This window comes from Mchenga conophoros, linkage group LG2, assembly GCF_057382185.1.
Source record: "Mchenga conophoros isolate Kocher_MC1m ecotype Shallow Benthic linkage group LG2, M_conophoros_male_GT1.1, whole genome shotgun sequence".
Lineage (NCBI taxonomy): Eukaryota > Metazoa > Chordata > Actinopteri > Cichliformes > Cichlidae > Mchenga > Mchenga conophoros.
Window position 1 is genome coordinate 38,625,042 of NC_140527.1, and position 13,864 is coordinate 38,638,905.

At 41.0% G+C, this 13,864-nt stretch overlaps 1 protein-coding gene across 7 annotated transcripts in view; it reads right to left on the bottom strand.

Moving 5' to 3' along the window:
• The window catches only part of atp8a1 (ATPase phospholipid transporting 8A1), a 111,138-nt gene that overhangs the window by 66,603 nt on the left and 30,671 nt on the right, over nt 1-13,864 (bottom strand). For 5 of the 7 annotated variants that reach the window (XR_014888314.1, XR_014888313.1, XM_085245139.1 and 2 more), the window contains exons 3-10: nt 12,275-12,374; nt 9,645-9,743; nt 6,151-6,196; nt 5,970-6,010; nt 2,785-2,858; nt 1,183-1,252; nt 976-1,103; nt 249-360 (exon numbers count right to left, since the gene is read on the bottom strand). Coding sequence is in view for 5 of the 7 variants with exons in the window: in XM_085245139.1 (XP_085101265.1) it covers nt 249-360; nt 976-1,103; nt 1,183-1,252; nt 2,785-2,858; nt 5,970-6,010; nt 6,151-6,196; nt 9,645-9,743; nt 12,275-12,374 (670 nt within the window). In the remaining 2 variants the exon portion in view is untranslated. Of the gene's footprint in view, nt 1-248; nt 361-975; nt 1,104-1,182; nt 1,253-2,784; nt 2,859-3,552; nt 3,627-5,969; nt 6,011-6,150; nt 6,197-9,644; nt 9,744-12,274; nt 12,375-13,864 lie in introns of all 7 variants that reach the window. The other 2 variants (XM_085245152.1, XM_085245127.1) reach the window with 1 other exon arrangement.

Sequence of the window (13,864 nt, forward strand, 5' to 3'; positions counted from 1 at the left end):
TGTTGATGACAATATGAAACCCAAAAAACATGATCTGAGTCATAATGACAAACCACTTATGAGCATGTGAGTACTAACGCTTGAGAAGCACCAGTAGAAGCAGCCTGGCATACAGTTTGTACAGCATATATTAATTAATCAGTCAGTTTAACAGCTTTGGCCCTGTAACATGTATAAATACGTCACTTCTGCTCACAACAGTGATTGTTTTACTATTTCTACACAAATAATCCACAAATGTGCTTCACCTGCATGAGCTTTGTGTCATGTCCTGTGTAGACTACCACGCCGTGGATCCATTGTGTGTTCCTCAGCTGGGCTCCTCTCAGTAAGATCTGGTCTGGACCCAGTGGTACCGTGCTGTATTGAGAAGCACGGCTGACATTTTGCTGTTTAAATATCTCACCCTATCTCACCCTCAGTCAATAATTGTTGCTTTTACATACAACTAGTGAATTCATATTACCCTTTCAGACCATGCAAACAATAAGCGTACTCAATAACTGAAATGTACAGTGCTGTGCACAAGCATTTTCCACTTTCTTGTTTTTTTCTGCATATTTGTCACATTTACATCTTTCAGATCATCAAACACATTTTAGCATAAGACAAAGAATGAAATCATCATTTGAAAATGACATGGCTTATCTTTGTTTCAAAACAATTCCCATCAACAGGAAAACCCTTGATTTCCACTAATAATATTCATGTAAAAAGAGCTTTATTGGAACAGACTCCCAGAATGAAGATATGTTATCCTAGATATCCTAAAAGCATTCATCCAATGCATTTTCTCTACAATGGAAACAGATTCATAATTAAATATCACTGCAACAACGTCTTTCATTTATTCAGCAGAAAGATAAAAGATGCCCTGAAACCTCATAATTATTCTGGCTCTGTTCCTAGCTAATGGACTATTAAGTTAGTGAGAGGAGCAGCGAGCCAGTCACAGAGCTCTGCATCTGAGCCCACCTGTGTCCATCCAAGCGGATGTTCCCAACAAACTCATACAGATGTCGGTTTGGGCTTTCGCACTCCATCCGCCCGGACAGACGCATCAGGCTGTCAATTTCTTTTATGTCTGCAGTCACTTGGAGTCCCTGTTGGTGTAGTTACAGCAGCATTAAAACACACTGCATACAATGAGAACTTAAGAAAGACTAATAAGGAGATAGTCACCTGTCTGATTTTGAGGTTTGTTTCTCCATCCAGGTTAGATGTTTCAATGTAGCACATACCCTGTGGTTCACTGTTGTGGGGGGAGAGGGTTTAGACATTTGTGGTACGAGAATATAAGAGTAAAACTCTAAATTCAACCATATATTACACTATATTCAACCTGCTCTTGTTTTATATGATTATAACTATATATTAAAATCAATATGCAAAATAGTACTGATTATTTAGTAACTATTAGACAATAAAGTAAGTATGAGATAGAAAATGGCTATCACAGAATAGCAGCAGAAGATTAAAGCACTGCAAACAAAGATGCTATAGAGCATAGGTGTCAAACTCTGGCCCGCGGGCCAAATTTGGCCCGCAGCCTAATTACATTTGGCCCGCGAAGCCATACCAAATTACTATCAGAGCTGACCTACTGGTATTATACAGCTAATATATATATATTGTTTAGTATTAAGCTTTGCTTGTTCCATATTCAGTTTTTCAGCAAAACGTGTTTGAGTCCATAAGAAAAGATTCATTCTTACATCTGGAGGAATAAATATATTTCAATAAATATTTACGTTAGCCCGCGACTTTGTTCCAGTTTTGAATTTTGGCCCACTGTGTGTTTGAGTTTGACACCCCTGCTGTAGAGGCAACTCGGGAACTATATCAATGTTTTAGTGAAGTTAGCCATTTAATCGTACAGTAACACTCTTAGGAGAGACAACATCTTTGTTTGGTGCTGCCACTAAGCTTAACTGTCTTTCAAGAAAAGTGAAAGTACATTGCAAAGGGACAAGAGTAAAAAGAGAGAAAACACATCAGAGTGGGGCGATCTGAGCGAGCAAGCATACCCAGCACAACGAACAAAGCAGACATACAGACTCTGACAGACTCTGGGCACAGGGACAGCGTTGGAGCATGCCAGTTGTTAAGGTGAGCTGGGTCGCCAGTTAGCTACTGTCTTAAATTACCAATGTATTTACACTTAAGACAGTGACGCTTTACTCAACTGGTCAGCTGTTTTAGCCATCAAATAAGTTTTGTTTCATGGAAATGAGCAAAAGTCTATTGCAATTGTCAGGAAGTGACTTCTAGAGTAAGACTCTGTGCAAACTACCGCTTCGGTACGGAACATGCAAAGTTGACAAAACTATGAATCCGAGATGATTTCATCTTGGAATGCGACTGCATGCAACCTGCAACATTAAAACAAACTGCTGCATTCAGGGTGCCTTACAAGCCATGCAAGGATAACATATTCAAGACCCAAAGAAAGAATCTACAAAAAGGAAAACATGATCCTTTATGTCTAGATGCTTCATTCACTCTGAGCACTGTTAGAAGTTTAATTTAAACGTGTCACATAACTGTAACATAACTGTAACACAATAACTGCCAATGCCATGGCTGCTAAACTTCAAAGCGTGGTGCTCTTTGACCGAGGCGCTTAAATATCTGGTTGTTGCCAGCATGATTGCAGGCCTCGTCCTTCCACGAGTTTGGAAAATAAAATCTCACTGTTTCAGGAGGATCTCTCATTCCGGTCCGTACACACAGCCCCTATCTCTCCCACTGCTGTTTTGTTCTCAGTGTTGCTTGTTTCCTGACCTGGATGACAGAATGACGAGGTCAGCCGGGAGGTGATCCCCATTTGCCGCTCTGATTACTTCCCCAACAGCCACCTGATATTACCAACCACGCACCAGCAGGGGGCGAGAGAGAGAAAGTGTGGCAGTTGTTCACACAGGAGGGGAGGGGAGGGTAAGAGAGGATGAGGATCGAAAAGTAGAAATGGAAAGGAAAAAAATAAATAAAGAGACAAACAGCAAACACATAAGGGGAGAGAGACAACGGTTTCAGTTTTTGGTAGATGAGAAGAGCACAACCATCAGTCCTGTGTGGTCAGAGGTTCTGTTCCCCTTTTCGGCAAACCATTTAGAAACAGCAAAACAGCTGGCAGCACTTGGATGCTGTCCCACCAGAGGACATGTTTTAACACAAATGAGACTTCCTTATCTTTTTAAGAAGAACTTCGGAACAATATTCAATAGATTTTAAGAGGGTAGAAAAACACTCAGAAGTTCTATTCACAGCAGGTCCAAATGGTTTTTGAAAAGGTGAAGGAGGTGGGTAGCCTCATGATTGATCAAATCTAATCAAAAGTCACATTACCATTACCCCACCTAAGCAAATGATGGTTATCCTGCCAGACTGCAGAGCATTTGATCATATTTAGCATCTTTTACATACCTTCAAAAGCATTTTGACAATGTGGATTCAGTAAATTATCTAACCATCACTTCCTTAGGCAGAGCGGAGATAGAGCAAGAAGAAGAAAGAGAGAGAAGTTCCCCACAGTCTGGCAGGCTCGTATACCTGGATGATAAAATGACAGCATCCGCAGGAACGAAATCACTGCCATTTACTTTAATAATATCGCCCACTTCAACCTGTGAAAAGAAACTGATTATGCTGTGGGACGCCAATAAAACAGCGTAAAAGAAAACATGAGCTCAACATTAGGTGCAAAAACTTCACAGCTTGAAAGAGTAGACTGTAAGCACATTAAAGCCCTAGAATAAAACACAGTGGAGAAACAGCTGGAGTCCTCATTCCATTAGAGCCAAACAGGAGCACCAAAACATTCACCGGAAAACAAAGCAACAATTTTACATTTCAAATACTACTGAGACCTGCACACTTTACAGCAAGTGACTCTGTGATGCAAAAAACAGATTGTGTGTGTCTAAGCCAGATCCTCAGTGGCTCCATGGTGTAGTGGTCAGCACTACACCATGGAGCTCCAGTTTGACACCGGGAGGAGACACAAACTCGGCCTCAGGAGGTCACAAGCTAGTGTTCTCCTAGTCATACCCCCGGGCTTGCATGAAACGCAGATCATGCTTGCATGTTTGATTTGGCACAGTTAGGCGACCCTTTAGGGAAATAAGGGCTGGAAGCTATCTAGGCTCAGAAATTCTTAGCAATAAAAAGATTAATATATGCTTACAGCTTCACAACTATTCAAGAACTAAGAACTGATCTGAGAAGGAAGCTGTGTTTTCATAGTTATCAGGAAATGCTGCATTTGAAAAAGCAGCATGGAAAGTTTGGTGAAGAAGACAGCACATGGATCCATTTCCTTTACATGTAGAGTGATCATAAACCTGCAGTGTGGACCTGTCTAGCTAGCTAATCACACTACTTTAATTTGAAGGCTGGCCTTGTATTCAGGTGTCAGGGTAACAAGCTTACATTACAGTGAAACACGCTTAAAGACTTTTAGCAGTTAACTAAGATTCCATCCAGCAATCAAAAAAATCATTTAATATCATTATAAATTATGACTTTGTTGGCAAACAAACAGCAAAGACAAGTTGATCATTTTGACCTCATTCAAGTTGCCCTGAAAGATTGGGCGCCAAAAAAGAAGTTTGGCACAGAAGCAGCTTTTACAATATGCATGATGAAGACGCTAAAAGCATTAATTATTCAAAACATAGCTTTTTAGAGAATCTTTCGTGTGGGTAAAGCAAAGGGACAGTTACATACCAACGGGTAGCACTGAGATTTCCTCCCTGCTGATAATTTATTGCATGAATCACATGTTGTATTAGATACAGTGACACTGCATACATCCAAAAACTCCCATAACACAAACTACAGTGTGTGAAAACGTGTTTGCCCCCTTCCTGATTTCCTAGTGTTTTGCATATTATTTGGATTTTTTCCCCTTAATAATAAAAACCTTCATTTAGGAACTTTGTGTTTACTTGGATTATCTTTGTCTAATATTTAAATCTGTTTCAGGATCTGAAACATTTAAGTGTGACAAACATACACACATACAAAAAAAAAAGGAAATCAGGAAGGGCCACCACTGCATATGTATGAGATTATTCCAGCGGTGACTGTTTGTATGCATCTGTATGAGATGTAGTTCAGTCGTCTCTGCAACAATAACAGTTGCACTTATCCACTCATCCATCTGTGGATGTGTCAAATTAATGTTAACATTTCTTTTCTAATGTTGTTCACTTATGAATCTGCGATTTGGGACAGCAACATGTTTACACAGACCATTCACATCCTGTTGTTATTTCAGTTCTCAACAACAAATTAAAAAATGCATTACGTCTCATATCACAGACAGCAGCGAGGAGAGATTTGGCTAATGTTGCACCGCTACATGCTGATTGGAGCTTTTAATGGAGGAAGCAGCATCACCATTTATTAAACTGTCTGGTGTGTTTTCTCCACACCGTCTGCCGAACGGCCCCAGCCACATTAATAGAAAAGTTTCATTATGAAGGATTCTCACCGTCCTCCAGCATTGCCTTCTAATGGCCGCCCACATGGAAATGCTGGATTAATTAGTTTAGGCAGGATAGTTTGGGGGGGGGGTGAGCTTTCTGTAAATGACGACAGCATAATAGCTTGTGAAAAGTTGCTGGATGGATGACAGGCTCGATGCTCCGGTTGAATGAAATTTGACTGGTTAGAATCTATCTATATATGCCTGTATTCACCTCCTCCTTAACGGGTGGATCTAAAACAAAACTTTGCACGAACATCATCATGCATACAGAGATTATTAACATGTGTTTTTGTTTTTAAAAATCCAGCACACTGTGCTAATCTCAGTATCCCTCTGCAAATGCATGAATGCCGTGTTTTCCGTAACTTCACATCCACCAACAGAATGTTGTTCGAGTCGCAGCTAAAAACAGAATGAAGAATTTGAAATGACACTGGAGGATTGTGACTAATAACGGCACACTGTGGAAACATACCTTCTCCCAGTGCACGATCTCCCAGGCACCATTCCTCAGTACTGTGATGAGTAAGGAGAGAGATGTGGTAAGTCTTATTAGGTCTCATTGAGACATACTTGCTTCCTGGCAACATGAATCCGTTTATACGACACTAAATAAAGGGTCAAGTTGTCTACAAGAGGAAAAGAGTTTTGAATACCTTGACATTCCTTTTTGTTGACAACACTGTCAGCATTGTGACGTTTCTGTAAGGAAAAAAGAACAACACACATGCTCTGATACATACTATTTAAAAATAATGATCTGAAAGAAGTCAGAGAACAACACTTGGGGAAAATCATGTCTTAGTAATCTACACGTATGCAAAAACAAACCCTAATTAACAAATTTCCCACGTGTGGGACTAATAAAGGTTATCTTAATCATACAGTCGTGGATTACAAGTGAACGCCCTAAAATTTGCTGACAGAAATGTACTGAAGAAGCTGACACTGTCCATATCACAGTAAGAGAGAAGGAGACTGCTATTTACAGTTCCTGCAGAGACACTAGAACTACAGTACAAACCCTTGTGTCACGCAGTGTTTTACCCAAAGTGGCCTAAAGTATAATTGCTGCACTAATAACAAATGCACACAGCTGGCAGGTGGATGTTTGACTCTAAAATGAATAACTATACATTTTGTGCTGCTGATATGCAACAACCAGCTATTTCTCGAATCTTTTAAAGTAATGAATTGATCCTAAAAATTCAGAGATCAGCTGATGTGAAACAAACAAACAAACCCATCAGCTGCTTCACATTCACGTAGCTTCTCCCTTCGTTCGAAACAAACCATACTGCCTGTGACCACATCAAAGTTCAACTCATCAGCATTACTTCCCTTCTTGTTGGCTGAACAGTCATGCAACATGCTGTGACTTTAACAGCTGATTCCAACAGACAGCTTGTCAGCTAGCATCACGGTGAGTAATAATGTGTTTCTGCATCAATCTCATATAAATGATCACAGTGTTTTAAAACGCAGCTCTAAAAGCAGCCTGTGTCTTACTTAATTAACAAGGAAAATGTGTTTACAAGAGGAGGAGGTCTTTTCTCATTTAAGCTAATTTAACTTTTTTGAGTCATTTGAGCTACTTTAAAACACTGACAGTAAAGGTGAAGTGAGTCGTGTCACCAGGAATGAAAGGCTTTTAGCTTTTAGCATCCTACGAAGACTATTGTGTATATCCCCTCGTTCTTCCCATATGTGCGTTTGTTCAATTTAAAACAACGTCGTTTTAAAATTCCTGCAACATGCTTGTAGTGTATAATTAAAAAGCCTGCTGTGTCACGCGGCCTTCACCACCTTCACTATGCCCAGGGAAAAAAGAATTACTAGTAGAGACCTTTGGAAAGCTCATTCATCATCCCTTGTGCGAGAGCTGTCAGCTAATTTGATTCATCCACACACTATTAGGTCCGGCTGCACAGACCCTCTTCTATTCAGAGACGTGTAGGAGGAGCTGAGCTGTATTTGTAGCTACTTCACAATTTATACTGCCTTTTCTCAAATCCACTGTCCTTGCCTCCTTTGCACTTTGTGTCCCCGTGGACACGAAAAAAAGGATCTGCACGGTATTTAGATGATGTGTATAATCATAGTGCAGTAGAAGGCAAGCAGCGCACAGAGGTTATGCGTAACTACTGCAGTATTAGGTCTCTGTAGACCACAGCCACAGAGGGGAGATACAGAAAGCAGTGAAAGAATAAAAGCAGCTACTGCAGTGTTACCTTGATTAACCTGCTTCAACATGGACCTAATGAGACATTAAGTAGCAGCGAAGGACGTTTAACCACAAGGACAGAAACAAGATTGTCTTTGCTCTTTCAGCTGCTTGTTTTAGGTGACTATGAGAGCAATAGGAAACTACACTGCTGTGTAAAACTGCACCACACACTATTGTTAAATACATCAAGGTATTATATTTCTGTTTCTCTACCATTTTTCAGCCCGAGTCTGCTGCTGCAGAGGAGGCTGCCAGCAACAAGGTAAAGTACGTGCTGTGCAGTGTGTGTCCATAGTGCATGATTCATGAAGTCAGGGGTCGATGTTGCCCTGTCAGGTCAACTTGTGAGAGACAGCGCAGCACAGGGAGCAGACGCGTGCGCAGGTGACCTTCAGCGATAAAGACGGAGTCATCACCACTCTGTTCCCATGTTTTTCACAACAGGCCAGGAGAGAAAGTGCTGCGCTGGTTTCCCTCAGCATGAGATAGCAGCTAATAGTATAGAGAAAACTCCGCTGGGACCTGCACAGAGGATCGCATTGCAGGGTCACTGCAATACAGTAAAATGCAACATTCTCTCACTTTGTTCGGAATTGCGCGCATCACGTTACTACACCACAGTACGCGAACGCTGAAGCTTCCAACTTCAACTCGAAAAAGATTAAACCACACAAAAGCAACTATTCAAATCAATCTTCCTCCTACATACATATCAAGCATCTGTTCAACAGCTCCGGCTTGCTTTAGGCAGACCGCTGTTTTGTTTTGTTGCTACTAGCTGCCTCTGTACACGAGCATTCAGTATCTAGGTTAATTGACTGAATGAGTACTCAGGGTGCAGAAGGCACAGCTGTGACCTCTGAAGTGAGTGTGTGTGTGTGCACGGAGATGTCCAATCGTGTGTGTGTACACATGTTGGGGTGTTTCCTGCTGTGGTCACATAACCATCACTGCCTGATTCATGCTTCAAAGAAAACAGATGACATAAAGCGAAAGACGATCACAAACTCCTGCAAAGGGGACTGGACTATTTTAACCCTGGAGAACCCATGGGGTCGGCTCTGACCCCATGGGTTCTCCAGGGTTAATTTGGATTTTGCTCGATGAATTTCATTTACTGAGGCAACTGAACTTTGATAGGTTGTGTTAGCACATTTTTGTGGTGCAATATATTAAGGCATGCATGTAGAAAAGCTTTAAAATTCTGTGCACAAACTGCATAATACAACATTTTTTAAAAAACCCACTACACTATAGTTTTGTCTGTACTGTCTGGATTGTATGGGGAGCTCCATATGATACCTGATTTGCACATGCTGCTTCAAACCGAATGCAAATTTGGCCTTCAGAAGTATGTTGATTGCCTTTTGATAGTTGCTGACAGCATGATTTTTTTTAATCAGGGTCTTGCTGATGTGCATTTATTAATTCCTGCATTAATGATGCTTTTCTAGGCCGGGTGGGTGATGGCTCTCAAGCAACGACTGCATACAAATAATGGACGTTAACCACTGTGACTGTGACCCGAGTCACTGCTTTGTGGAATACCATTCTAAAGCCATGCGTTTGGAGCTGTAGTGATTTAAGCCATTTCAATAATACACCTCAGTTTTTAGACTTTATTAAGAAACGCTGCTGCACAAAATCAATGAAACACATAAGCATGGCTCTTCGGGCTTTCACTTTAAGAAATAAATAGGTCAAATTACCAAAAACCTACTGCCAGCTCATTAATTGGAAACCAGACTTTTTAAATTGTGGACCTACTGCAAAAAAAGTGAGTGTATATGTATGATAGCCCATGGTTTTAGACTTAAAAGTCTAAACTTTGCACCCTTTATCTTTGTCATTTCCACATTTTCCAAAGCCATGCAGTGGGCCGGACTGGGTCCAGGCCGGTGTAGTATTCCAAGCCAGTCTTACCAGATCCTCAATGACCTCCTTGACAGCAGCCACCACCAGGATAAATAGTAGCGGCACCAGAGTGGTCCAGCGACCAGTGGGAGACACATCTGGGATTTGCTAAAAGAGACACAAAAAGAAGAAATTCAGTTGAAGCTCGACTATCAAAAAAGTCACAAGGATTTTGGTCAGTAATGACATGATGACTATTTAACACGATTAGTTAGCAGTCGTTGTAAAAATAGTGGTTTCGCTAAATGTTGAAAAAGAAGAAACTTTTTATTTAACTGAACTTTCTTGAACGGCGCTGAAAGACAAAAAGCATTACTGCCAACCAGGAAAGGCACAGCAACCATTTCATCTCAACTTTAGTAATCAGTGATAGCCAAATTTAGTAACTGAAAATAAAAGCTTATCTTATCACGTCTCAGCTAGGTGACTCAACAGGAGAAAAAGAGTCGCCCTAAACTACCACAACTTCAATTAAATAAATTGTGATCATTTTTGTTACTCTCTCAGACTGGATATGTGCATGTTACAGAAAAACAGATATTGATATCAACATTAGCATCAGAATTCATGTTTTATTAGCTTGACTTATTATTTAACACACTCAAAAGAAAAAAGATGCAAATTCTGGGTCACATCCAGCACAAACAACTCTCTTAGTACCTTTATAATTCTCTCATTACCCCTGAATGTTTAATTCTTTTGGCTACCCAAGTCTTTCGACGTTAACAGCCAAACATCAGCAAAATTAGAGCCAAGCCGGGCCTCGTGAGACAGCCCCTGTTACACCGCTAGAAGGAAACTTGCATGAAACAGATCTCTCGTCTCTCTCATCTGCATGGATGTTTTATTCAAGGTCGCAGCATCGACAGGGCAGGTAACGAAGACTCGCACTGGCTGCTGTTCAAAGCAGCTACTTCAAGGTCACTGGAATGAGTCCTTTCCCATCCTTAGAGCTCTCATTAACAAGAGATAGTCTGTCAGGATGAATATCAGCAAAGACAGAAAAGGAGTGCTATTGAGCTTTCCTTTGGTCCACTTTTTTATATCTTTCCTGGTAAGCTCTGAACACCTGAGATATGGATTTCAGCTTCTTTGAATCATGTAGCGATAATTGGCGGTCGAGGCTTTAAGTTCTCAAAAGGGATTAATGTTGTCTTATGCAGCAATCCACTATAAAGTTCTCTGGGCAAGAAATCCTTTGTTCTGCTAAATCAAAAGCAGTGCCAGCAATGCTGAGATCTGTGGCTACTGTTGGGAAATAATCAAAACATGACCACAGCTGATAATGAGAAAGAAAGTGAAACCCTCTTCCCAGGAGAAGCTCGTTTCTTTAAACAAATTTAATGGCTAAAGATTTGCATATCATCCCTGACCCATTTTCCAGTGTGGCTCTCATTCACTACTTGTGTGTGTAAGTCAACGCACAACGCAGTTCCTGCACTTCCTAGCGGCACAGTGCAGAGTCACCCAAGGCCCAGTCCAAAACATCACCAACCTGTAGTATCGCTGCACCCCATTCACAAAGCGTGTACACACAAATCTGTTTGAACCTAATAAAACGTACGAAACTTTCACACACAAATTCCTGGTGTATGAAAACACACAACAGTAACAAAACACAATTGGGAAAAAAAGAAATGAAATACTCACACACAACACAGAGATCACACACAGTTTTAATGCTTAGCACAGCAGAGTAGGGTCACATTTGAATTCTAAAAAGCTTCATTTCATAACCAAATATACCAACAGTCTCCTTGTTTGTTTTAATGTAATAGTTACGGCAGTAAAACTAATTTTACATTGTTCTGCAGATTAGTCTGTGTGCGGTCGGGGTAACAACCAGCTGGTAATGTTGCAACAGTTTGCCACATTAAACGTTGCCATTACTCAGTGTGTGTATACTCACTTTTGCATTCATTAAAAGCAGGCTTGCATTTTTGCTGGACATCACTTACACTCAAATTTCTTGGCAACATCCCAGTTATTGATGTTTCTCCAGTAACTGCAGTGAGTTACTCTTAGCTTAAAAGACCTGGCACTCCTGGTGTTTCTGCTCATCTTTTATTCATATTTTTCTAATCAACATATCAAACCATTGCTTTTTCCCCTCTTCTATTTTTCCTGTTTTTTCCGTTTGTAAAAATAATAGGTGCAATGCTTTGTTCAGCTTCATTATTTCTAAATATAGCGGAAAACGATGGAAGCGCGGACGTATGCAGACAGCTAGCACCAGCCCTATCGATTCTGATTCACTACTATGCTGCTGAGCAGGTTTCATGAACCTGATAATAACGTCTAAGAACTTACTTTGTGTTCCCCTGTAAGAACATTTCCATGACCACATTAGTGAACGAGGCCTATTGTGACGAGCCCGTAGATAAATCTCTTTTCCTTTTCAAGCAGACACACACAGTATTACATGTATTATTCATGATCAGGATCTATATAAAGCACTGCATCTGCATGTATGTTTGTGTGACTGAGTGCATATGAAATTACAGACGTGACCGAGAGAAATGGAGTCTAGGTCATGGTGTACGCTTAAAAAAAACATGAAAAAAAATGAATTAAAAAAGTTCAGTGGAAAGAAAGGAAAGTGATGAGAGGTGATGTAATTAACAACAAAAACATCTTACCTGAAGGAGTGCAATGAAGAGGAAAAAGGCATTGGCTGCCCTCCTGAACTGTGAGTACAGGAATCGAGGGAGGAAGGTGAGGACATTATATTTTGCTGTGCTGAAGACCAGATCAAGTAGAAAACAAGGCCATGGGTAGAGGGAGCCAGCATGGATATGAAAGAGAGAGAAGACAAAGTAAACATTGGTTAATTGTAATAATCCAGTAACTCAGAGAGCATTTGGCAGAAGCTGACCACAGATCACAACTGACCCTGCTACGTTTACCAACAGTAACATCATCACACTAGTTACCCAAGTTACCCAATTTCAGTGGTAGCCATACATGCTGATGCTATAACAACCATATGACCATATATTTTAGTTGTCGTTCATCCTCTTTCAGGTCTTCTGGTATTGCTGAAATGGCCAGTGCACTCCTTTTACTTTTAAGAACGTACCAGTGTTGATCTGGCCATTGCTAAAGATTTTGCTATCTCAATAATATGTTTACTTTGTTTTTCTGTCTAATGATGGCGCCCCAGACTTTCCTTAACATCACTTTGAAAATGTATTTGAAAATTCCAACGAATAGCTAACAAATACAAGTCCAACTCTAAAAACCCAGCAGGCCTCACCTGGCCATGAAACTCACTCAATGATCCAGTTACCTTTGAGCCTCTAAAACAGGGATCTATGTAACTATAATTCCTAAACAGACAATACGATACTTTTGTTAAACACTGTGCTTCAGTCACATTGATTGTTTGATGTAAAATGCATTATGGTGATGCTCTAGCTGTACTTGTTGTGAAGCCATATATTTAGATCACCCTGGACATATAATTGCATAGCATTAAGCAGCTCCTTGCCCCTCCGCCCACCCATTCTACGAGGTCTTTTGCGATGCAAAGACTTGTCTGGATGTGCGACTGATGAACAGCAGAGCCCAGTGGACTCAGTGATCGTAAAGAATAATTAGGAGCAGGAAGTTAGCTGGCAGTCGGGTCATAAAGACCTCCTGGCAGATCTGTTGGTGCTAGGCTGGTGGAGCCATCAGCAGCCCCAAAGTCAGGCCTCCAGCAGTCTGATTTACAGCTGTGTTAAAGGGTCAGTCAGAGCAGCCACTTTGGGAGAAGATTTATACCATAGAAGGATGCCAAGCCACTGGCAGGGCTTTGCTTACTCACACGCAGACCAGAGCCTTTAGACATACACATGCAGAATATCAGCAAGTACAGTGCAACGAGCATATGCAGTTCAACATCAGTCATATCATTGTTTCCCTCCTGTTAGTCTGAATCATAGATGACAAGCATATTTTTTGCAATTTCACTTGTAGCACACCCAGAAGCACAATGTAGTCGCAGAAAAGCGGACAAGCTTTGAATTGCAGCACGGAGGAATGAAGAAAATAAACACAGTAACTGTCATCATGCCGGCCTGGTACACACTGCATCTGTCTGGCAAAGCAAGAGAGCTGCCTCCCTCTTCCCGCTCCTCCACAACCACCCACACATGCAGGGCCTTGGAGTAGGGGTATGTCACCAGGGTGCAGAGGAGGCTACCCCCCCCCTCTGTCCCCTTCTGGCTGCCTCTGCCTCAATTTTA